General features: G+C 57.6%; 1 protein-coding gene across 8 annotated transcripts in view; it reads left to right on the top strand.

Moving 5' to 3' along the window:
• Positions 1-25207, top strand: part of RAP1GAP2 (RAP1 GTPase activating protein 2) — a 217574-nt gene that overhangs the window by 64763 nt on the left and 127604 nt on the right. The window contains exon 1 of one of the 8 annotated variants that reach the window (XM_070061220.1): positions 2031-2116. The exons of 4 other annotated variants lie outside the window; for them this stretch is intronic. In XM_070061220.1, coding sequence (XP_069917321.1) covers positions 2046-2116 — 71 coding nt within the window. In that variant the 5' untranslated portion in view covers positions 2031-2045. Of the gene's footprint in view, positions 1-2030; positions 2117-2142; positions 2386-21531; positions 21758-25207 lie in introns of those variants that run through there. 3 more of the 8 variants (XM_051824521.2, XR_007911239.2, XM_051824519.2) reach the window with 3 other exon arrangements.

Genomic DNA, 25207 nt, shown 5'->3' on the forward strand with positions numbered 1-25207 from the left:
GGGTGTTAACTGCTGTGCCTGCCTCCAGGCTCAGAGCCTTTGTCTGGCAATAGCACTGAGGCAGAATTGAATAAATTTGTGTTTGTTTTCATGGAATAAATGGCAAATGATAAAGGACTTTCATTTAGGGTGGTGATGATGTTCTTCTGAAATTAAGTAAAAAAGCAAGCTGATTTGATTACAGCAAAATAATATGTAAGTGGCCGAGCAGGAGAACAGGGAGACAAAGTGTGGTGGAGGTGGTGTGCCAGTGGCTAACTCCGCCAGGCTGCGCCGAGCGCGGGGCTGGAGATGGTGTTAGCCCCGCTTGTTCCGGCAAGGGTGGTATTCATTTCTGCCCAGTCCCTTGCACAAGGCTGGCCACCCTGTGACTGTTGAATAAGGCTGGTGGACTGGGTAAGCCTCAGTGAGGCAGCCATCACCTCCCTGGCTTCCTCTGTGGGCGTAGGTGTGGCGGGCTCTGGGGGCTGCAGCAGCAGATAAGCTGGAAAACCCATCTGTGCTCCTAGGGTGGGAGGCAGGGCCAGAAGGAGGGGCTCCAGAAACTTCCACTGCTTAGGGACCTGGAATTAGGGTCTGAGAGGTTGTGACCTTTAGGGACGGCCTGGCCCCTCAGAACAGGAATGAATGTGGGAAGATTTTACACCTGTGTGTCCGCGTCCTGTTATCTGGCTGTGCACTGGACTCAGATGAGCTCCGCCTCCCCGCATTGGAGCCAGCCACACTCTCAGTGGCTGGGAAGGGAGACAGAGCCTCCACCCCTCGCTGGGCTGGGCTGAGGGCAGTGCCACATTGCCCTCTGTGCCACGGGGCTGCAGTGGTCCCTCAGGTACCCTGGGCAGTGGCCGAGGCCCTTCCTGCCCATTCCCCACTCTTCTTCCAGACCGATCTTCAAGTCACTGCTGGTGTTCTCCTTGCAGCCTGCCCAGCTGCCCATCCCAGGGGTGGGGCCTGGGTCATTCACATCTCCAGCTATAAATAGCTGTCCAAGACCATATCTGCCATCCCTCACCACCCAGGCAGGCCCAGGGGAGCCCAGGGCCATTGCTAATGGATGCTTCATAACCAGAGCAGGTGCATTTCGGACCCGCTTCGGTGCTCCCTCCCCTTCACCCCAGCTCCAGCCCACTGGAGAGGCGGGTTGGGAATTCATTTGTCTGCTGGCTTCCCCCTCCAGCCTGGCCCCCTTCCCTGCCTGGATTTTCTATTTGCTTGAACACCAGACTATATGAAAAACAAGGCAAATTGCCTCTGGAACTTCCTAGGCCCCGACAGGGCTGTTTCCAGAGACAGACTAATTGGCTCATTTTAATTCCCTCCAACCCCCTGCCCGATTCCTTTCCCCCAGGAGGAACAAAAGGGGTTAATGCAGGGGCCGCCAGGGTCTAGGGGACAAGGCAGCAAAAAGAGGTGGACGTGGGGGACTTAGGAGCGATCCCCACTTCTCCCAGGAGCTGGAGTGACCTTCCCGCCTTGGGTGCATAAGCGAGGACGTGGCTCGCCCGCCAGCCGCATGCAGAGGGCGGCGTGGGTGCCGCAGCCCACGCGGGGCCCCGAAGCCGGTGCCATCGACTGGGGACGCCCGATCGTGTCTCCCTGGCGACCTGGCGGTCCTGGAGAAGTTGGTTGCTGACCCGAGGTTGTACCCCGCTCCCAGGGAGGGCCCGCAAAACGGAAGCTGACGGGGAGCAGACCCAGCCCCGGCCCTCCAACCCACAGACTTCAAGAACGTGAGAGGAAGCAACGGCCCGGCACGGGGCGGCGAGCACAGGGCGCGCGCTGCCTCCCCGTGCCCGTTCTCTCCTCCTCTGCTTTAAAGGCAGTGACCGCATCGGAGAAGTATCCGGGCGGGCGGGTGTCTTTGCCCCGGGCGGGAGCCGCGGGAGCGCAGAGCGGTGGCCCGAGAGGGCGGGCACGGGCAGAGGGGCCGGGCCGGGCGGACCAGGGACTCCTGTGGCCGGGGTGCGGGAGGCGGGGCCGGGCGGGGTCCGTGCGCGGGCGGGCGGCGCATGTGAGCAAGAGCCGGGAGCCGGAGAGCCTCGGAAATGCCCGCGCTCGGGGAGTGGACGCCGGCTGCCCCACGGGCCCCCGCGGAGACGCTGAAGGTCGCCAGGAAGTGAGCGCCCGGTCACCTGACCCCCGGGGCGCACCTAGGCGGGGCGGGGCCCATGCGAGGCGGGCGGCCGGGGCCGGGGTGCGGGCAGCGTGGAGCGCGCGGAGCTGGGGCGGCGGGGACGCGCGGCGGGCGAGGGCGCGGCTGGGCACCGCCGGCCTCGCCATGTCCCAGCCGGCGGAGAGGATGCACTGCCGGAAGGCGGGGATCCGCGCCGCCGTGGTGCTCATCGGACTCCTGCACAAATCCCGCAAACAGAACAAGGAGAAAAGGTAACACCAGCCGCGCCGCCTGCGCGTCCCTTGGCTCCTGCTCTCTTCGGGGCAGACTTTCTGGACGGGCATTCGGCCCCGTATCGGGTGGGGGAAAAGCGTCCTCCGCGGACACCAGCGTGGGATGCGAGTCCGGGGCTTCCCTGTGGACGCCCAGGCGGCGGGGGAGGCCCCCCGGACTGAGGGGCTCAGAGCTCTCGCCCCCGCAACCTTGGCCATTCGCGGCGCCCTCCCCGCCGCCTGCAGCGCGGGGTGCCCCGCGCCAGCTTTGGGCGGCAGTGGCCGGCGCGGCTTCTGGGCAACTTGGCTGGAGCTGAGGTCCGCGTGCTCCGTCCGTCGCGATCGGTGCCCGCGGGCGAGGGGCGAGGTTGCGGGGCGCCCACCGCCGCCCCACTCCTTTCCTGGGGTTCTCAGTCGCGGACTCTTCACCTTCCGTGGGTTTGCTTCTTGGTGTGGAAAATAATTTTGTCAGGCAGTTTCAGAGATTCGTGGAGACCTGGGGCTGAGATGCGTGTGTGTGTGTTGGGGGGGGGGGGTTGGAGTGGGCGAAGGAGCCCCTGAGACAGCGCGCTGGGGTCTAGCCCCCAGATGCTGGCCTGACAGCCCCCAGGGGCTGGCTGTGCAGGTGTTGGCTCATACCTTCTTGTTCCTGCCGGGTAGGGTGCGTCCCCAGCCACTGAGGGGCGTTGGAGCCCACTGCCGGCAGCGGTGTTGCTGGGACTGGGGTGATGCCCAGGGGGGCCTTGCTGGGTTCTGACTTCCAGAGGCCTTTGGAGTGTTTGGTGCTGTATTCTCCACATGACAAGGGCTGGGGGCAAGGGCAGCCCCCTGGAGCCGGGCATTCCCTGGACCAGCCCAGGAGCTGGGTGTGCCTGGGCAGGGGATTGGAGAAGGTGGATGGGTTGCCCTGGTGGGGCCCCTCCTGTCCTGGCTCCCCATAATGTCTCATAAAACAGTTCCCACACATGGGCTGACTGTCCCGTGAAATGACTTCAGGTGCTTAAACATGGTTGAGTCACCCAGTGAGAAAGTTTTTCCCGTTTTTAGTTGTATAGCAGTCCGTGTAATTTCTCCAGTGGGAAAGTCTCAGATTGGCTTTAGCACCTTTTAAACATCTGCTCTTCTCTCTTTTGTAACAAAGGCGGATCAGACCCCTGGGTGAAGCCCTGTGAGCCTGAACCATGCCTGTCTAGAAGGTAGATTGTTTTGGTTTTCTTTGTATTTTTAGGATTCCCTCCTAGTTAGGGCTGGTGGTATTGATTTTCCCATTTGTGGTAGTGACATAAAGCGTCACTTTAAATGAAATCCGTGGAGTCCGCAGAATGAGTCTGTTGAATAGGACGCGTTGGCAGTATGAATGGTGTTGAACAGAGCGGAAGTGCCGCAGCTGGCTTAGGGATGCCGGTGCTGGGGACAGGTGTGTCCAGCAGACCAGGCTGCCCGCAGAACCCTGGAGCCCCTGGCTCCAGATCTGGGCCCCCAGTGCCTCTGCCCCTCACTCCCCTCCCCTCCCCTTCCCTTCCCTACTATGTTTTGTGTGACCCCCGGAGGGAAGATGGGAGGGTCTGCTTCGAGAGTGACAAGGAGATTACTGACGAGGCAGACCGACCATTCCTGACCCTGGGGGCAGCCCGCGGGGGTGTTGGACAAGCCCCTGCTTGGGGCCCTCCAACTTCTGCTGCTGGCTCCGTCCCGGCTCCCGGGCATTGCCATAGTGGTTTTTTTTTTTTTTTTTTTTTCCTTCCCACCCTGGGTTTCAGTTTTTGCCTCCACACAAAGAGCTTGTGAGGCTCAAGTGAGAGGCCAGGGTGGAAAGACTAGATGCAGAGCTGCCTGAGGATGCAGGGCCTTGCTCAGCCCCTGGTGCCCAGCGTGGTGTGTCTGGTGGCGACTGCCTCAGTCATGTGGTCAAGACCAGCCACGCAAGGCTAAGGAGGCTGCTGGGCGCGCCCCCGCTGGAGTCGGGGTGATGCGGCCCCTGGTGTCTTGCCCTCCTCCCTGGGAGCCGTGTGTGCATCCCTGCCTCTTCCTTCACGTCCCAGCGGCGTCTTGTCTGTCTCTCATTTGTGTCCCGGCTGCGGTGTCCTGTCCACCTCTGGTTTGTGTCCTGGCAGCGTCCCATCCGCCTCTCATTCGCGACTGGCGGCATCCCATCCGCCTTTTGTTCGTGTCCTGGCGGCAACCGTCCATCTCTCCCCGTCCATCTCTCGTTCGTGTCCCGGTGGCGTCCCATCTGTCTCTCGTTCGCATTCCAGCGGTATCCCGTCCATCTCACTCGTTCACGTCCTGGTGGCGTCCTGTCCAGGCAGTGTCCCGTCCGCCTCTCATTCGTGTCCAGGCGGTGTCCCATCCGTCTCTTGTTTGCATCCCAGTGGTATCCCGTCCATCTCTCTCATTCACGTCCCGGCGGCGTCCTGTCCAGGCAGTGTCCCGTCTGCCTCTTGTTCGTGTCCAGGCAGTGTCCAGTCCGTCTCTCATTCATGTCCTGGTGATGTCCTGTCCATCTCTCATTCATGTCCCAGCGGCGTCCTGTCGATCTCTCGCGCTGGCCGTCCTGATGGTTTTGGTCATGGACTTGGCCCACCCAAGGGAGGACGAAGCTGGGTTTCTTCTGGCGACCTTTGTTTCCCTTGCCGGACTAGGGAGCTCCTTTGTCTCGGAGCAGGAGAACTCAGCGCAGTGCACTATTGACCCTTGCTCTGCAGGAGCCAGCTGGCCCGGGGAGCTGGGCAGGCTGCAGCTGCCGGCCTGCCTTCAGCAGTCCCCGAACTCCATGCTGGGGGTCAGATTTGCTGAGTCCTTCCTTCCTCCCCGGCACGTCGCAGGGGGCGGCTCAGGCTCAGGCCGCTCCTCGGCCTTCCACACGCTATCGACCTTCCTGGCACCTCTAAGTGACAGGCGCGTGCAGAGAGCGCTCCTGGTATCTTGCCTCAAGGGCTCCAGGGATCACATGTGGCTTGCAGTACTGTCCTGGTGGTCCTTGTCACCCTCCTGCTGTCTCCAGGCTACGTGGAAATACTGCACAGTAGGCGGCAGGTGAGTGTGACATGGAGAACGGTGACGAGACAGACATCCCATGTAGCCCAGGCCAGGGGACTCCCACACAGCTCCCAAGAACTGTGTTCAAAGCTCTGGGCTCACTTTGCCTCTTGTGGCCCTCCTCATCTCTGATGCGACCATTGTCTTCAGGAGTCAGGGGCCAGGCGGGAGCTTCTGCCTCTTTCTGGCTGTCTCCCCACGTTTCTGTCGCGTGGGATCCTGCACGAGCGGTGACGTGTGTGAGGGGATCTGATCCCATTCGGACACGGCTCTGGGAGGCAGCTGCATGCGGTCGTCCTCTGAGACTGCAGCTTGGAGCCATTGCAGCGGCCACATCTTTGGAAGTGCTCTGATGTCCAGGGACAGCTTTCTCGGTCACACAGAAGGTGAGGGAGAGGTCCCAGCATCCCCTCAATGGGTACAGAAATGGGGGTGGGGGGCTTGGCCCTCCCAGGGGGGAAACCGGTGCCTTTGATTGGGAGGACGGTGGCAGAGGAACCTGAAAGATGTGGGCAAATCAGTGTGGCCTTGACCCTGACCTGAACCAGACTGAGACCAGGGAGCATAGAGGAGGGGCCAGTGTGGTGGTGCCACGGGTTAACCTGCCACCTGCAACACGTGGCATCCCCTGTGCATGCAGGTTTGAGTCCCACTTCCCATCCAGCTTCCTGCTCATGCGCCTGGGAAGGCAGTGGAGGATGACCCAAGTGCTGGGCCCCTGCACCCACGTGGGAGGTTTGGCTGGAGTTCCTGGCTCCTGGCTTCGGGTCAGCCTAGCCCTGGCTGTTGCAGCTGTTTGGGGAGTGAACCAGCAGATAGAAGACCTCTCTCCCTGTCTCTCCCTCTCTCTGTGTGTAACTTTGCCTTTTACATAAATGTCTTAAAAAAAAAAAAAAAAGAGAATGGTAAAAAGTGAGCTTAGAGGAGAAAAAATTGCAGTTTTTTTCTTTGGGACGTGTGAGGAGGAAGAAGGGGATTTCCTCCTCATTGAGCAGGGAGAGCAGTGAGCCCGTGAGCAGGAGCCGCCCTCGCTGTGGGCAGCGCCTGTGGCTTGTGAGAGGAAGCCGGCCCGAGCTATTCAAAGTTTTTGCTGCAGTTCCCAGGCATACACAGAATCCGGGGGAATAGCAGCCGCTGCCGGCTCCCAGGCCAGCTGCAGCACTGACCGGCTCCACTGGAAGAGTGGCCCGAAGTGCAGTCGTGGGGTGTTTGAGGTTGGGGTGTGTTCTGGGGCCTGTGTCGTGAGATGCTGTCATCCTTGAGGGAACACACCCAGGTGGCTGTGACGTCACCAGGGGCAGGATCCTTTCTTTCAGATTTATTATTTTTATTTATTTGGAAATCAGAGGGAGAAAGAGACAGAGACGGACAGACGGATGCACAGACAGATGGCTCCAGTCTGCTGGTTCATTCCTCAAATGCCCACAGAAGCCAGATTTGGGCCGTGCTGAAACCAGGAGCCCCAAGACTCCATCTGGGTCTCCTGCATAGGCGTCAGGGCCCCGAGTCCTGAGCCATGTTCTGCCGCCTGCCAGGGTGCTCATCAGCAGGAAGCTGGAACTCGAATCCCAGCACTCGCACGTGGGATCTGGGCATCCTAACAGCTGGGCCCAGGATGGGATCCCACGGGCTCCTGTCCCATACATGTCACATATGACTGCAGGGTCGCTGTGTGGTGCACAGCCGTGGTCCCAGACACTTAATTACTTCATTCCTGAATATATTTCAGTTTGTATCTTGAAGGGAAGAATCTGGATTGTTTTACGGAGAACCTGGAGGGTGGTGTCACCTGCTGTCCTTCCCCGTGCTCTGCTGTCACCTGTGTACTGGGAAGTGGTGTTTAGCTCTAGGGGTGCTGTCAGATTTCGGCTTGAAGTTTTTTGTCTGGGGTTGACCAGACAGCGGAGTTGTCTGCTTGTCTTTGTGATGTTGGCAGCTGTTAGGGTTTGTCCCTCGGATTTGAACCTGATGGCAGGAGACCCACCTGTGTCCTGCCATTGAGGATGGCCCCATGAGCTGCTGGGCTTGGGATCTGAGCCTGTGGGCAGTCCAGGGTGGGGCCTGGGCTTGGAGTCCCCGAGTCCCCGAGCTAGAAGGCGAGTGAGGTGGCGATGGATCCTCTCCCTGGCCCTGAGCAGAGGACTGCTTGCTAGGAGGAGCCGGGTCCTGCCCTTTCTGGATGCCACCGGGTTGTCTGCTGTTGCTTTAAACAACACATGTCTCCCTCGATCAGCGGCCCCCGTTGGCCTCCCTGACAGCCTGAGGAATTAAACCCTCGGGTACGAAGGGACAAAACTGGGGGCATGCGTGAGCTTGATTCCTCTTCAGTCGCTATTTTCATTTCCAAGCTGCTTGTCTCCCTTATCCAATCCCCTTACAGTTGAATTTAAAAGCTTTATTTTATTTATTTATTTGAAAGTCAGAGTTACACAGAGAGAGAAGAAGCAGAGAGAGAGAGAGAGAGAGGTCTTCCATCCGATGGTTCACTCCCCAGTTGGCCGCAATGGCCAGAGCTGTACCAATCTGAAGCCAGGAGCCATGAGCTTCTTCTGGATCTCCACGCGGGTGCAGGGGCACAAGGACTTGGGCCATCTTCCACTACCTTCTCAGACCACAGCAGAGAGCTGGATCAGAAGTGGAGCAGCCGGGACTTGAACCAGCGTCCATATGGGATGCCGGTGCTTCAGGTCAGGGCGTTAACCCGCTGAGCCACAACACCAGTCCTGGTACAGTAGGGTTTAAACAAGTCGAGCAAGATCTAGACTCTGACCTGCGGGAAGCCCTCTGTAGGCTTCCTGCTGGCCTTAATGTGCAATCCAGCCTCTGGCTGGGCCTGCCCCGTGTTGTGTTCTCTGGTCTCACCTCCTATGACTTCAGCCCTCCTTTACCATGACCACTGTACTTCTGCTCCTGAAACATGTAGAGTTTGTCCCTGCCCCAGGTCCTTTGCACCTGCTTAATTAGCTGGTGCTTCTTTATCACTGGACCCTTAACTCCAACGCCATCTCCTCTTCAAAAGGACTCCCCTGACGCTCCAATCTAGCATCTCACTGCAGTCCTTATAGCTTTACCCCGACTTATTTCCTCTGAGACACTTACTAGCTGATATTGTCTTGTTTCCTCAATAAACAGATTGTTGGCTGTTTCTTCCCCCGGACTGCGGACTGCCTGGGAGCAGGAACTTTGTCTTTCTTGCCCATGGGTCCCCACTGCACAGACAGGGCGATGCAGTCGGTCCTTGCTGAACTGCAGACGGGTGGGTGCCCGAGGGACACGGAGTCTGCCACTGCCAGTTTCCCCGAGGTCCTCTTCCGCAGCGCCCTCTGAAGCAGGCTTCAAAGCGTCCTTTAAAAATCACTTATCTACGTGAAAGGCAGAGCTCAAATGGTCACGACAGCCAGGGCTGGGCCAGCAGCCAGGAGCTCCATCCGGGTCTCCCAATTGGGTGCAGAGGCCCAAGCACTTGGACCATCATCTGCTGCCTTCCCGGGCACATTAGCAGGGAGCTGGATTGGAAGCGGAGCAGCCAGCCCTCTGGTAGGGGATGCCGGCGTCGCAAGTGGTGGCCTGGCCCGCAGTGCCATGCCTGCCCCACAAGTACCCTTTCTTGTCTGAGGTCGGGCAGTCTCCAGCAGACTGTGGAGAGAAATGCAGATGACCCTGGCACCGGCGGGGCGCTGTTGCAGTTTTGTGACCCCTTGCCTGCCTCTGCGTGGATGCTGGCCCAGCCCCGACCATCCTGGATGTGGCGCTGGACACCAGGGCTGGCCCTGACTCCTGGTTCCTAGATCTCAGGTCCAGGCAGAGGCAGGCTGCCTTCCTTTGTGCCAAGGAGGGGCCCGGTGGGCATCTGAATCAGTGACCAGTCACCATTAGCTGGGATCTATTTTTTTCCAAACGCGGTTTTATCTCTTTGGAGCCCGCGTGCTGCACAGATGGCTGCGTACCAGGATGTTGCCAAATAGAGAGCTTGCCAGGCCTGTTCGGTTAAACCAACGGCAGTCGCTTCTGTGCTGGGTGGGGGGCTTGCTGAAGAGCCCAGGAAGTTTCTTGGTCTTTTCGAGCCCAGGAGGCCCCTCCCCACCCCCTCCTCCTGCCTCTCCCCAGCAGACTGAGTGTCGTTGCCAACCAAAGTCACGCAGAGTGAGTGAGGTGGGCAAGGTGGCTTCAGGTGGCCCCTGCTTTGGGTTTAATAGCTATTTTAGAAAATGAATTCTGGCAAGCGACGCTGGTTTTCCGTGTGCGAGAGTTACATAACATTTTAAAAAAGCAAATTTGTTTAAGTAAAAAATTGTGAGTCAATTTGAAGAAAAGTGTTAAGAGAAGGTACAGGGATTTGGGAAGAATTGGGATGCGGATGTGAAAATGGCTGCAGTTTTGGGGACGTGGCGGGAGAGAGGGGGCCCCCTTCTTGTGTGTTAAGAGAGGGGCTGGCTCGCACCAGTGGCCTGGGATGTCTGAAGTGGGTGTGGCTGTGACAGGCCAGTGCTTCTGGAAGGTTACTGTTGGGTCCTCTGCTGAGAGCTTGCTTGTGTTTTTGTCTGACTTCTATCAATTTTTTAAAAAAGATTTATTTATTTATTTAAAAGGCAGAGGCAGGGAGAGAGAGAGAGAGAGAGAGAGAGAGAGAGAGAGAGAGGTCGGTCTTCCATCTGCTGGTTCACTCCCCAAATGACCACAATGGCCAGAGCTGCACCGACCTGAAGCCAGGAACCAGGAGCTTCTTTTGGTCTCCCACGCAGGTGCAGGGGCCCAGGGACTTGGGCCATCTTCTACTGCTTTCCCAGGCCACAGCAGAGAGCTGGATCAGAAGCGGAGCAGCCGGGACTAGAACTGGTGCCCGTATGGGATGCTGGCACTGCAGGCCGCGGCTTTGCCAGCTATACCGCAGCTCCTACCCCCTGACTTCTATCAATTTTTAAAACATGATTTATTTATTTGAAAGGGAGAATTACAGAGAGAATGGGAGGAGTAGAAAGAGAGAGAGAGAAAACAAGCCTGCATCTGCTGGTTCACTCCTCAAATGGTCACAGTGGCCAAGGCTGGGTCAGCCTGAAGCTAGGATCCAGGAGCTTCTTCTGGGTTTCCCACGTGGGTGTAGGGGCCGAGTCTTTTACCCATCTTCTTCTGCTTTCCCAGGTGCATTAGCAGGGAGGTGGATTGGCAGTAAAGCAGCTGAGACTTGAATTGGTTTCCATATGGGATGCTGGCATTGCGGGTGGCAGCTTAATCCACTGTGCCACAGTGCCCGCCCCATCCTCCCAATTTTCATGTCTGTTGTCCTGCGTGAGCGTTCATGCTCAGAGGAGGAGGGGTGTGCTGGGGGCAGGTGTTGGGAGCAGAACCTTTAACCCCTGTCTGTGCAGGCCTGGAGGCTGTGCGCCTCTCTGTTGTGTGATTCAGAGCCTGAAGCAAGCACGGTGCGCCGCCCGGCTGGTAACAAGTGCTTGCTGTTGTCATTCTTGTTAAGGCACTGGGGTGGCCGTAGGGGGACTGCACAAGGGTCCAGGAAAATGGAACTAAAAGATTACTTAATTTGGGTGCAAAAACTTGAAATTCATTTATGATTTTTTTTTTTAATTTTTGACAGGCAGAGTGGACAGTGAGAGAGAGAGACAGAGAGAGAAAGGTCTTCCTTTGCCGTTGGTTCACCCTCCAATGGCCGCCGCTGCAGCCGGCGCACCGCGCTGATCCGATGGCAGGAGCCAGGATCCAGGTGCTTTTCCTGGTCTCCCATGGGGTGCAGGGCCCAAGCACCTGGGCCATCCTCCACTGCACTCCCTGGCCATAGCAGAGAGCTGGCCTGGAAGAGGGGCAACCGGGACAGAATCTGACGCCCCGACCGGGACTAGAACCCGGTGTGCCGGCGCCGCAAGGTGGAGGATTAGCCTATTGAGCCATGGCGCCGGCTCTCATTTATGATTTTTTATGGGCTTTGTAAGAATGAGTTATTTATTTGAAAGGCAGAGAGAGACACACATACACACACAACACAGAGGTATCTTCCATCCGCTGGTCACTTCCTAAATGACTGCAACAGCCTGGATGTTGTCCAGGCTGAAGCAGGGAGCCTGTAACTCTACCTGGGTCTCCCATGTGGGTGGCAGGGCCCCCCGAAGCACTCGGGCCATCCTCTGCTGCCTTCCCAGGTGCATTAGCAGGGAGCTGGATTGGAAGTGGAGCAGCTGGGATTTGAACTGGCGCTCTGGTTGGGGATGCAACACAACGCCTGCCCCTTCTGTGGACTTTTTGAAGACCCCTGCATACACGGACTTCAAAAAATTTTGCACCCAAAGACTTATCTTTTAATTCCGTTTTCCATAAGCTTTTTGGAACTCATGAGACTTTTTGAGAGGGCTTCACAAATTCCATGGAAAATGAAATTTAAAAATCATGTGAATTTATTTATGTATTATTTGAAAGGCAGGGAGAGAGAAACTCACGCAATGGTTCAGTACCCAACTGTAGCTGTTATACTGCAACTGTTGGGCTGGGGCAGAAGCTGGGAGCTGGAAACTCAGTCTGGGTGTCCCCTGTGGGTGGCAGGAGTCCAGCTACCTGAGCCACTATTAGCCTCCCAGGGTTTGCATTAGCGGGAAGCTGGAGTCAGGAGCCAGAGCCAGGCATGGAACCCATGCATTCCAAAATGGAACACAGGTGTCTTAACCGTTAGGCCAAGCACCCCTGCCGTCTGTGAGTGCACAGACCTTAAGGGTACAGCTGTGTGAATTTTCACACCCGTACCCACCTGTGTAGACACCACCTGGATCCAGGAGTAGAACTTCCCAGCACCCAGGCCGAGTTGCTTGTGCCCATCAAGCCTGGCCTATCACCTTGGGGTTTCTGCTAAGTGAGTCGGGGTGGCCTTGCACCTGTGATAAAGCAGGGAGCGGGGTGCTGTGTCTCTCCTAAGCTGGGGCTTCTGAGTGGGGACAGCATGGCTGTACGAATCCCAGCTGGTTTCTAGGTTGGGGGCTGGGGGAGTGAACTTGGTTTCACCTCCCTTCCAATGCTGTGTTGATTCACTGCCCTTGCAGCAAGGGTGCATTGAAAAATTGTCACTTGCTTTTAAGCTTATCAGTTCTGAGCACTGTGTTGCGTGAAGGCTGGAGCTGCAGCCAAGGCCTTCCCGGAGCCCTCCAGGGGTGGGTGCCTGGCCTGGCTGGCAGCTGGGGCCGTCCCTGGAGACATGTCGGCTCGGTGGGCGTCCTGGGACGGCTGATTCTGCCACGCAGCAGGGTTCCAGTGCTTCTCTGAGGGCAGGAGGATGCGGCCATGGATCCGAGCCACTGCCTTGTCTCCCTTCCTCTGCTTGTCTTTATTTATTTGAAGATCTTTACTGAGCACGCGGAGCTGCGGGGGGACAACTGTGGTTGTTGTCCCCAAGGGCTGCCTCCTGGGTCCCATGGTGGCGGCACCTCCCTCACCCCAGGCACAGGGTCTGATAAGAGGGGCGGCAGGACCACCCTGTCTTTCGCTGTGTGTCCCATAGCACCTGCTGTCCGGTCTCCAGAGAGAGGGGCCAACAGCACCCTGCCCTCTAGAGGTTTGCAGTCTGAAGCAGAGGCCAGGAGCTGCCCTCCCCCACCGACACCTCCGCTCTCTGGGGAAGTTTACAGCCTGGGCCAGCCCCGGTTGTAGGCCCTGGGGACACAGCAGTGGACAGTGCAGAAAGTGTGGCCAAAGCCCTACCCTGCCGAGCTTCTGTTCTGCAGGCACTGTGTTAGGCCCACACGCCGTTTCAGTCCCTTTGAAGCTAATAGTTTAAATGAGAAGGCTCCACGTTATGAATTTGTTTTTCGGTCGTCTTTTGAGAAGTCGGAAGATCTGGCAGTGCTGGCTGGGCTTGGCTTTGCTCATGGCACGTGCGCTGCCAGACCCCTGCTTGGTCACAGGGCTGGCACCTTCCAACTCCCTGCAGCCCCCCCCCCCCCGGCCACATCTGTGCTCCCTGCCCCACAGGTTGTCCTTGAGGAAGTGGGGAGCTCCTGTGTGACACAGCCGGGCTGCCTTGGTTTGGTGCGTGGCCATGGTCATTGGCAGTGAGGGGTCCTGGCTGTCAGGCTGGGCCCCCTGCAGGAGCTGGGCTGCAAAATGGCTATTGGGGGATCTGTCTGCAGATGTCCTTTCTTCCTTTCCCCCCATTTACCCCAAATAAAGGAACAGAAATGATGGGAGACTGCGCATTACAGGGCAGAGGCTCAGGAAGAGTGAGAGAAGAGACAGGGACAGGAAGGCTCTTGGAGCCCACTCTGGGTGTGCACCAGGCTGGCACTTCATCCTCATTTATGTCCCTCTCTGCACGGCCCTTGCTGTCGTCACCTCGGCGTTTCACAGAGGAGAAGGCTGAGGTCCCATAGGGGTCACCCAGCCGGGGTGGCAGCAGCAGAATTCAAACCCAGAGCTGTCTGATGCCAGTGTCTGTGCCTTTTCTCCCACCGCCAGTTCCACGGTGCCTGGCGAGACTCTCAGCCTCTGTGCACCTGCCTCCCCACCACCCGGGAAGGTGCGTGGTGCCGCTGCGGGGAGCAGGTGTGTGCGGGCCTCTGAAGCATGGAGAGCCAGGCATCTCGGCAGCCCCGTGTTGTTTCTCAGGGAAGGCACTGGATGGGTCTCTGGGCAGATGGGCTGCTTTTGAGGACTTGGTGGGAGCTGTGGGAGGGGTCTTGGAGGGCGGAAGGGTCTGTCCCATCGGCTTCAGGTAAGCTGCCGCTGCCCTCACTAATCGGGACAGAGATCCCCACTTCTTTCCTCACAGGTCACCGGGCAGTTTACCTGTGCCATCTGTGTTTGAAGACAGCATTCATTTTCTTTTCTTTTCTTTTTTTTTTTTTTTTTTGACAGGCAGAGTGGACAGTGAGAGAGACAGAGAGAAAGGTCTTCCTTTGCCGTTGGTTCACCCTCCAATGGCCGCTGCGGCCGGCGCACTGCACTGATCCAGTGGCAGGAGCCAGGTACTTCTCCTGGTCTCCCATGGGGTGCAGGGCCCAAGCACTTGGGCCATCCTCCACTGCACTCCCTGGCCACAGCAGAAAGCTGGCCTGGAAGAGGGGCAACCGGGACAGAATCTGACGCCCCGACTGGGACTAGAACCCGGTGTGCCGGCGCCGCAAGGTGGAGGATTAGCCTAGTGAGCCGCGGCGCCGGCCGACAGCATTCATTTTCATAAGAGGTTGAACCTGCGCACAAAGGCAGGTGCAGAGTGGAAAGCGAGAGGTAACTGAACCGGGCTGGCTGAGACCTGGATCTGCTCACATGTCAGGAAGGGCTAAGAACATGACTCACAAAGGCTGCTTACGGTGGCGCTGGCCGGGAAGGCCCCCCCAAGGGTGTGGCCACCTGGAGGCAAGGCAAGGCCATGGGCCGTGATGAGAACAGAGACACCTGGCTTCCCCCTCCCCCCGCCCCCAAGGTCCCCCTGCAGCGCTCACCCTCCCTTCCCCTCCGTGAATGAGATGCAGGTAGCAGTCCTGCTTTTAGGTGGGTGGTGGTCCAGATGTTCAATTCACTTGCGTCAGACTGGGGAGAGCCAGGTGTGTCGTGGGCATGGGACAGCCGGGCCCAGGAGGGGAGCAGGCCCTCTGCTTGCCTTGCAGCTGCTTCGTTCCAGCGGGAAAGCCCAGCTGTGCCCCAGAGAGAGGAGGGTGGGTAAAGGCATGTAGAGTGCTTGGGAGGGCCAACGAAAGAGGAGACTCCACCCCCTGCCAAGGGTGGATGGGTGGGATGGGTGGCATTGGAAGTGGGCTCACGAGGCAGCGCAGGATTTCAAGGGGCTGGGGGAGTGCATTGTGGTTCAGCGAGGTGTAGGTGAAGGAGTAGGGCCAGGAGGGGCAGGAGACACGATCGGAGCCCAGCCTGAGTGTGGCGTGGATTCCGTAGTCGGCAAGAGTGGGAAGCGAGGCTGTCCGGATGGCCTCCGGTGTTAGCCTGGGAGGGGCTCCCCCGCACCTGCTCCTCTAAGTGCACACAGCTGCTGTCAGATTTTCCTTCACGAGACGGCTATGGCCAAAGCCCCTGTCTGTGGACCCCACAGTCTTGGCCTGTTGGGCACCCCAGGGAGCATGCATGAGCGGAGTCAGCATCACACACACAGTGCTGGGTTTGGTGGTTAAAAGCTGTAATTCTATGACACAGAGCTGCAGGACCAATGGTCTTTGTATTGGAGGGGTGGTGGGTGTTACCCACAAAATGATTCTTCTGATGGGGACTTTAGCGAATCGGTCAGGGACCTCTGGGTTGCAAACGAGGGCAAGAGGAGGTTTCTAGTCTAGGTACCTGGAAAGCTCAAGAGGGAGGATTTGGGCCTGGCTGGGTCCAAGTCCAAATACTTCCTCCGTGCTGGTTCTGTCTTCCTGTCTGGCTCTGCCCTCCTGGGGTTGGCGTCCTTCTCGGAGTAGTCCTCACAGGGAGGAGGATGGCTGTTCTCAGACCATCCTGTTGCCGGGTTGGACACACCCACAGCTAGCACACATCTGTTCCCCCAAGTGATGTCAGCAGAAGTCCCAAGGATGGCTTTCCTTTGTCGTGGTGGGTCACAAGGCAGAGCAATGAGTGGGTCTCATACCCACCCCTGACCTCCTCACCTCTCCAAGGCCCCCTCAGGGCAATCATATTGAGGGTTACAAGTTCAAACACGACCCTGGGGGTCCACCTGCACTCAGTCCACACCACACTTCCACGAGGCACCTAGAATGGGAAATTCAGAGGCAGAGAGTGGGGCAGAGGTGATGGGGTGGGAGGGACAGTGTCAGAGGTGGTGAGAAAGTTCTGGAAATGGCTAGTGGTGGTGGTTGCACAACACTGTGGATGCCGCTGAATGCACACTTAGAAGTTGTTAAAATGTTAAAAACAGGCCGGCGCCGCGGCTCACTAGACTAATCCTCCGCCTGCGGCGCCAGCACTCCAGGTTCTAGTCCTGGTTGGGGCGCTGGATTCTGTCCCGGTTGCTCCTCTTCCAGGCCAGCTCTCTGCTGTGGCCCGGGAGTGCAGTGGAGGATGGCCCAAGTGCTTGGGCCCTGCACCCCATGGGAGACAAGGAGAAGCACCTGGCTCCTGGCTTTGGATTGGCACAGCGCGCCGGCCATGGCGGCCGTTTGGGGGTGAACCAACGGAAGGAAGACCTTTCTCTCTCTCTCTCTCACTAACTCTGCCTGTCCAAAAAAAAAAAAAAAAAAAAAAAAAGTTAAGGACAAACACCCAATCCCACATGAGCCTGACGTGGAACCTCAGTGTAGCACAGGAAAAGGGAATGTGCCTCGGGTGGGCGGGTGGGAGCCGCTCCTGCCTGGTCTCCTTTGGAGCCAGAGAGCCTTGGGGGCCCCAGGGAGACAGCAGCACCCCGTTCCCTAACTGTCCCTCATCTGAAGTGGGGGGTCCCATGGGCTCTGTCCTGCCTTGGCCGTCCCCTCCGATGGTGGTAGTGCTGGGGGAAGCCCGGGCCTGGGAGCAGGTGCAGGAGCTCAGCTCGTGTGAGCTCTGCCTTCATCGCAACATTTCCCTTTCCCGCTTTCTGTGCTCAGGGACAGTTCTTGGGCGGTGCCTTATGTGGCTCTCCTGGGAGGCCGATATGGTGGGTGGGGACTTCCGGGGGCTCAGCCAGGGGCCCAGGAGCAGTGTGGAGAGAGGAGCCTTGGCTGTGGGCCACCCGGATTGGGGGCTGGGGTTTAGCAGCCACGGTGTGGTGCCCCAGTGGCCTGCCAGCCAGTCCCGAGATGAGCGGTGGCTGCCCCAGGGGTCTTCCGTGCTGCCCCTGAGAACCGCCTGAGCCAGAACCCTCCTCTGCACAAGCTCAGCAGATTCTTGCTAGTCGGATTTTTAAAGGACATGTTTATTATATTTTTAAAATCCATGTTCCTTGCAGAAAATTTGGAAAACACAGGGAAGTACAAAGACTAAAATACCAATCGTCTGCAGTCCCAGATGGGGCATCGCACAGATACTCACGATTAACATTGAATAGGTCTTCTGGTCTCTTCCTATCCACACACGTACCCTCCCACACAATGTATTTACATCTGCATCTATATCCGTTTCTCTGTATTATAACTACATTGGGATTATATGTTAGGTACAGGGTGTTTAGTCAAGACTCTTGGTGGCAAGTGAGAGAAACCCGACTTGAATCAACCAGACAGAAATTTGGAGTTTATTGCTTGGAAAGGGAGAGACCTCAGGAACAGCTGGATCCAGGACCATCTGTGGGTTTCCCTCCCCTCTGTCTCTTGTTTCTTTCCATTGGCTTCATTTTCTGGGATCTCCTTTCCCACATGTGATTCCGGGAGCAGTTCTCAGGGGCCGGGATCCATGTCTATTTCTGAACCAAAGGGCCAGGGGATACTGATGGGCCCAGCAGGGGTCAAGGGCTCATGCCTGTGGCCAGGAAACGGGTCTGTCTGGTGGGAGGGGAGCAGGTCCCTAGAGGAAAGGCAGGTGTGTGTGTGGGGGAGCTGATTCCCAGGGGGAGGGGCAGCAGTGAGTTGGACAGCGAAGACCACAGACAAATGCCGCTGTGCCGTTGGCCCCGGCCGTGGGGGCTGGCACGGTGAGCACGTGAGCTCACCTGTGGAATGGAGTTCAGCTGGTAGTGTCCCGTAAGCATCCAGTTCAGCAACACCTGCCAGCGTTGTTCTCGCATCTCCCTTTGCCCCACTGAGGCACTGTTGGGAATTCTCAGACGTGTCTCTTACCACATGCGGCTGGTTGATGTGGTACAGAGTTCATTCACTGCGGTGTGGCTGACATAGCAAAACATGGGACACTGCCAATGCCTGTCAACAGGGAAGTGGTTACCCGGATTGTTTCCTGTTCATGCCGTGGACTGTACTTTTTTTTTTTTTTTTTTTTTTTAAGATTAACACAGAGGGAGAGGAGGAGATCTTCCATCCACTGGTACATTTTTCAAATGGCTTCCAGGCTGAAGCCAAGGGCCTGGAGCTCCATTTGGGTCTTCTACATGGGTGGCAGGGGTCCAAATACTTGGGCCGTCCTCCGCTGCTTTCTCAGGCACATTAGCAGGGAGTTTGATTGGAAGTGGAGCGGCTGGGACTTGGACTGACACTCATGGGATGCTGGTGTTGTAAATGGTGGCTTAACCTGCAGAGTCACAACACCAGCCCCCATGGACTCTGCCTAAAAAGAAGAGTGAAGCTGTCTTTGTACTGATAGAAAGCTGCTTATTGTATATATGTATATGTACATATGTAATATAAACTGGAAAAATGTTTACTCACTTGAAAAAGAGCTCTCCTAGGCCGGCGCCGCGGCTCACTAGGCTAATCCTCCGCCTTGTGGCGCCGGCACACCGGGTTCTAGTGCCGGTCGGGGTGCCGGATTCTGTCCCGGTTGCCCCTCTTCCAGGCCAGCTCTCTGCTGTGGCCCGGGAGTGCAGTGGAGGATGGCCCAAGTGCTTGGGCCCTGCACCCCATGGGAGACCAGAAGAAGCACCTGGCTCCTGCCATCAGATCAGTGCGGTGCGCCGGCCATTGGAGGGTGAACCAATGGCAAAAGGAAGACCTTTTTCCTCTCTCTCTCACTGTCCACTCTGCTTGTCAAAAAATAAAATAAAATAAAAAAATAAAAAAGCTCTCCTATCTACTGATTTAACCCCCGAATGCCTGCAACAGCTGGGGCTGGGCTGGAGCTAAAGCCAGGAGCCCAGAACTTAATCTGAGCTTTCCACATGGACAGCAGGGATCCCGTACTTGAGCCATCACCTGCTGCTCCCTGGGGCGTGCAGTAGCGGGAAGCTGAGAGAGCTGAGCTGGGACTGGAATCGGGCATCTCAAGTGCTGCTTGGCTGCTAGGCCAAGCCCAAACTTACCCCCTCCCCCAAGGTATTTGAGTAATGGAACTCAGCTGTACGATAGAATACACAATACCCTGTACTAACTCTTGTGTAAAAAAACTTGGGAAATTAGAACTCTGTCTTTGTGTTGGCTTGCGTTTGCATAAGGAACCTGCATAAGGGAGCATAAAAACCATTTTGTGGCCTGTGAACACTGGACAGTATACCTCCTAATAATTTTTAGGTTTTGAACCACACCAATATATTGCTTATTCAGACCAACACATCAGTTTCTTTCTGGGCTAATGAAAAAGTTCTGAGGGGGACCAGTGTTGTGGTGCTTTGGTGAAACTGCCAACTGTGACACCCGACATCCCACATGAGCGCCGGTTCAAGTCCGGCTGCTCCACGTCCAATCCAGCTCCCTGCTAGTGCCCTGATAAAGCAGTAGAAGATGGCCCAAGTACCTGAGTCCCAGCCACCTACATGGGACTCAGATGAAGCTCCTGGCTCTGGCCTGGCCCAGCCCTGGCTGTTGCAACCATTTGGGGAGTGAACCAGCTGATAGAAGATCTCTCTCTCCCTTTCAAAAATGTAAATCTTTGAAAAAAGAAGTTCTGAAATTGGATGGTCGTGATGGTCACACACCATCTTGTGCATGTACTGATGCCACTCAATACCTTAAAGTGTTGACAGTACATTTCAGGTGATGATGTTTGACCCATTAGTGAAGAAGTGAAAAAAAAAATCAACAGAAAAAAATGAAATCAATGGAAGAAAGAGTGGTTGAGCGCTGGAGCCCTACAGCCTGGGTTCGAATCCTGGCTCTCTCAGTACTGAGCTTCGTGACCATCGGCAGGTTACAAAAGGAGGAGAACTGGTTTGCTTAGCAGTGAGCTTAGGAAAGAATCTGTGTTCTGAGGATTAAGTGAAAGGTAAGGGGCTCCCTCCATGCGTGCCAGGGTAGGAGGGTGGGGCGGGCGCAGGCCTCTCTGGGCCACCGAGGTCAGCGGCCTCCCCTCTGGCTAACTGGGTATTTGCATTTAGATGGGGCTGTGGAGACTGAAAACATTCAAGACCCCACAGGAGGAATGGTTGGAATTTCAGAGAGAAATTTCCTCCCTGGGGAAAGCTGGCCGGGTCTCTTCCTGGGGAGTTCAGCTCCTCCAGTGGAGGCGGGGCAGGAGAGGGCTGGAGTGAGCCACCCCACGGGGCCCTGCTGCTCTCTCATGTTGGGAAGTATTCAGTGTGCGTGCGTCAGCGTGGCCATGAACGGGGAGCAGTGGCACAGGAGAGGGGCAGCAGAACAGCACCCAGGCTGGTAAATGAACCTGGACCAGCTGTGTGGGGAAACTGAGGCAGCGAGTGCAGGCATCACCCAGAGGAAGGCACAGTCACCCAGCCAAGCAAAGCCCCAGGCTCCTGCCGCCCACACTGGCTCTGTACTGGCTGCTCTCCTTCCCTGCAGGAAGACTTGACCCTGGCTTGGCTCGGCTTCCCACTGGTGTCCACCAGTGGCTTTCCAGTGCCAGCTGAGCAGGACCCCACCTGGCTTCCTGCCCTCTGACCTCCCTCCGTCTCTGACCCCTTCCCCTCTGCTGGGTGCCCTGTGTTGTGCCTGGACACCTCCCCTCCCCCAGCCTTGTTCTCCATCCCTAGCGGGATCCCTGGCCTCCCTCTCCACCCTCACATTTGTCCCTCCTGCTGCATCCCCGTTTCTGTGGCTTGGGATGGTCCCCGACTCCTCCCTGTTGGTCTTATTCCCCAGCACCTTCTGGCGACGCCCCCTCTGTGATGCATCCAGAGCTGGGCCACGTCCCACCCGCTCACCTGTGTCGGTGGGATCCCCTCCGTCATCAGCTCCCACCTGGGTGGCAGAGGTGGCCTTTGAGCTGGCCTCTCTGATGCCACCCTGGGCCCCTCGCAGTCTGTTCCTAGCAGCGTGGGCTCCCGTGACATCCCATCACCCCATAGCTGAGCCAGAGCCTTGGCCTCGGCTCCTGTTCTTTACCTGTTGCTGGGCTGTTTGCTGACCCCTGACCCACTGAAGTTCCTGCCCCGGGACCTTTGCATCCCTCCCAGCAGTGCTCTTCTGCAGATCCTGCTGCTGGCTTGCTCCCTGGCCGCCTTTACGTGTTCTCCATTGCCGCCGCATGGAGACCCTGTTTATGTTTGCTAACTTAGCCTTGCTTTGTTTTTCTTCGGAGCATTTTGTCACCACTTGGTATACGCACTGTTGGCGGTGTTGACGTCATTGGGTGTTTATTATTCTTTTTCCTACCCGAATATAAGCTCCTTGAGGGCACGGGTCTGTCTGTTCCGGTCCTGTCCTCTCTGCATGCCTGGAACAGCCCCTGGCGCACGCACGCCGACACTCGCGTGTGGAATGCAGTGCCGGGGCGAGGAGGGGAAGCCGTCTGCAGCCCTGCGTTGGGGACACCTGTGCAGACTGACAGCGCTGTGTGTGTGTGTAGGGGGCCCTCTCGAGCCGGCCAGGGAGGAGGCTTTGGAGTGGGACGGGAGCAGGATTATGGCGACTGCGAGGAAGAGGTCAGTGGCTTGGGGGTGACCGTGGAGGGGGGACTGGAGGGATGTGGGTGGACCTCAGAGAGGTGCAGGAGGTGGGATGGCGGGGTGGTGGAGGCAGAGCTGTGCCTCCCACACTTTCCTGGCATCTCGTGGGGTGTGGGTGACGACTGTGGCGCTGCTCTGGGGCTGCAGTGTGGGTGGGAAGGGTTTGCACCTTGGGCACGGTAGGAAGGTGGGCTGGGAACACTTGGTGCCATTAGTGGAGGGAGGGAGCCTGGGAGGAAGGAGGGGCTGGGGGCAATGATGAGGTCCCTTTTGGGTGGTTGGCTTTGAGGTGCTGCGGGGACCCCCCTTCCTTTCTGGGAGCTGTGTCCCTTGCCATCAAGGGCATTGGTTGGAAGGCCCCGTGGGGGCTGGTGACAGGTGTGTCCTCACTGGCTCACCGGGTGTGAGGCTGGCCCCTGCTGCTCCAGCAGCCTTTCCTGGGGCCAGGAGGGGGAAGCTGGACAACTCTGGATTCTGCAGGCTGGGGGGGAGGGGTGGGTGCTCTGGTTTTGGCACAGCTGCGCCAGATGGCCTGTGCTGGAGGATTTGGGGGTTCCTGCAGACCTGAGTATAGATCCTACTTAGCCACCTGGTAGCTGGGTGGCCGTGGGCAAGGCACTTCCTCTGTCTGGGCCTTAGTCTTCTCATCTGTGGGATGGGTACTCACAGTGTCCTCTTTGTGCGGTAGTATGAGGGCCAATAAGATGGCGACAGAGGCTCATCTCAGGAGGGTGTGACGCAGTCAGGATGGGCGCGGCCTTGCGCGCAGCTGTGGCTTGGCCAGCTCTTTCTTTCTCTGCCATATGCACACCTGGCTGGGCCCCACCTGCAAGCCCTCTTGCAGAGAAGGCGTCCGTCTCCTGGCTGTGGACCCTCGTCCCCTGTTCTGATCAGGAGCTGCTGATGTATGCGGCTCTGGATTCCAGCAGTGCCCCAGCTTGTCTCTCCCCTGTGAGCCCTGGGGGCAGTATCGTCCATCCGCCTGTGTCCCTTGTGAGATTGTGAGGTCCTGGGGACCCATGGGGGACGAGGTAGGCCTGATTGCTGCCCTCCTGGAGCAGTGGGGGAGGGGTGCTGGCAGTGTAGGGCCAGGAGCAGGGCGTGGTGGCAGCTGACAGCGCAGGAGGCCCTGACCCGGAAGGGGTGCCAACATCTGACATGTCAAGGGGCACTGGGCAGGGACCTGGGGGCCGGCGAAGACAGAGGTCCAGGCAGGGGTAGCAGGTGCGAAGGCCTGATGAGACGGAGAGGGTGAACTGTGGTGTAGACAGGCAAGGGGAGCAAGCAGGAGGGGGTGAGGGGCCCTGGGCAGGGGGCTCTGGAGGCTGTTCGAGTCAGGGTTTTTTCCAGAGGCTCATGAGGAGACAGTGAAGGGCAAAATCCACATCACATGTATGTCTGTCTTTTTTTTTTTTTTTTTTTTAAATTCTGGTAAAATTATATACAACTTAGTTTTTAAACTATTTTAAAATTTGTGAAAAAAAATTGTTTATTTGAGAGAAATAATGAGAGAAGACGCCCATCTATTGACTCACTCTGCCCAAATGCCCATAACAGCTGTGGCTTGGCCAGGGCTGGGTTGGACCATGGCTGGGCTGGGCCCAGGGCCAGAGCCAGGAGCTGGCAACTCGATCCAGGTCTCCTGTGTGGATCAGGAACCTAGTCACTTGAGAATCACTGCTGTCTCCCAGGGTCTGCATTGGCAGGAAGCTGGGGTCAGAGTCACGCCCAGATACTCTGATGTGAGATGTCTCAAACGCTGGGCACAGGCCCGCTCGCCCTTTTCAAGCGTCCAGTGTGGTGGCGTTAAGTGCGAATGCCACATTGTACAGCCACTGCCACCCTCCTCGTCAGACTGTCCTCATCCAAGCAGAGGCTGTATGTGTTGGGGGTCATCCCCACCTCTCCCCACACCTCCAGCCCTGAGCAGCCACCTGTCTATGTTTTGCGTCTAGTTTTTTAACCCGTTTCGGGCATTTCGTAGCCGCGAGCTGTCTGCCGGGGGCCTGCGTGCCTGGCTTTTTTGTCCTCGGGGTTGCTCTGTGCTGTGGCAGGTGTCGGCACTCCCGCTGCGTGGCTGCTCCGCGTTCTGTTCATGCCTTTGCCAGTTCACGACCATTTGGGCTGTTACCACCTTTCGACTATCGCGAGGAGCATTGCTACAGACACTGGGGTGCATGTTTTTGTTGGAACACCTGTTTTCCGTTCTTTGGGAGTGGAGTTACCGGGTCGTATGGTGACTCTATGTTTACTCTGTTGAGGTGCTGCCAGCTGGTTTCCAAAGAGGCGGTAGCGTGGCAGCGTGTACGGGGGCTCCCGTTTCTCCACACCCTCGCCAACACTCGTGTTATATGGCCATGTGTGAGCAGATGATCAGCCCTTCACGTTGGAGTGGTCGCTGTGTCTGCTCGCTGGAGAGTGGGTCGAGAGAGAGCAGTGGACAGAGCTGGGTTGGGTTGGAGTTGCTGTTGTCCAGCTGAGACACCGGGGAGGTGGTGGGGACTCCGTGGTGCCCTGGAGGCCTCGGCAGAGGGGAGTGGGGGCTCCAGCAGGACTTACAAAGGACCCACATGGTGGGTGCTTTTGAAGCCAATGCTCAATGAGTAAATGCCAGACATCCCCCCCTCCCTCCAAGAAAAATGGGGACTGAACTCTGAGGGCCCTTCCCCAAGGAGGGTCTGGGAGGGGTGGGGTAGGAGCTGAGGGTGGGAGCAAAACAAGGACACCTGTGAGACCCTGTGGGTGGGGCTGGGGACCTGACGAGGTGGGGTCTGAGCTGAGGGGAGGGAGGGCCAGTTCTGAGGGCCCCCTCCCCAAGGCTGATATAAAAGCGTATTGGGCTGGGATGCTAAGCACGGCCTGCAAGGGGGGTGGTCCAGGGCACACTCAGGGTCTCCTCCGTTCTTAGTACTCGAGGAGGGTTCTGGAAGGACCGGGAAGGAGTCCGGCCAGCCTCTGGCACGGTTCCCACTGCTGTTCCGCTGCTCCGCGGGCTGCCCTGCCTGCTGGGCCTTCTCCAGCTGGGCGGCCTTTAACGGGCGGATCTGACCTTGATCAGGAGCGCTCACAGCCTCGCCCCTCCCGCCCCTTCCGCCCCTCTCCACCCAGTCTGCCTTTCCTCTCCTCTCTCCTCTTTCATCCTCTGCTCCCTTTCCTCTGTTAATCTGTAAAGCTAACACCTTTTTAAAAAGTCATATTTAGCTTCTCCATCTGCAGGATGAAGCTGTGGTCTCCCTTCTGGGGTAGCTTTTGAGCTGTGGGCTCTGTTCCTGCCGGCCATGGGGCCATTGCTGTGGAACCCTGGGGTGGCCACTGTGTGGCCTGGGGTCTCGCCAGCCAGTGCTCGGAGGCTCTGACCCACTTAGGCAAGCGGGCAGCCCTTTCTCTCTGCCCCTGCTCTCCTTCTGGTCCAGAGAGAGGCCCGCA

This window comes from Oryctolagus cuniculus, chromosome 17 (assembly GCF_964237555.1).
Source record: "Oryctolagus cuniculus chromosome 17, mOryCun1.1, whole genome shotgun sequence".
Taxonomy (NCBI): Eukaryota; Metazoa; Chordata; class Mammalia; order Lagomorpha; family Leporidae; genus Oryctolagus; species Oryctolagus cuniculus.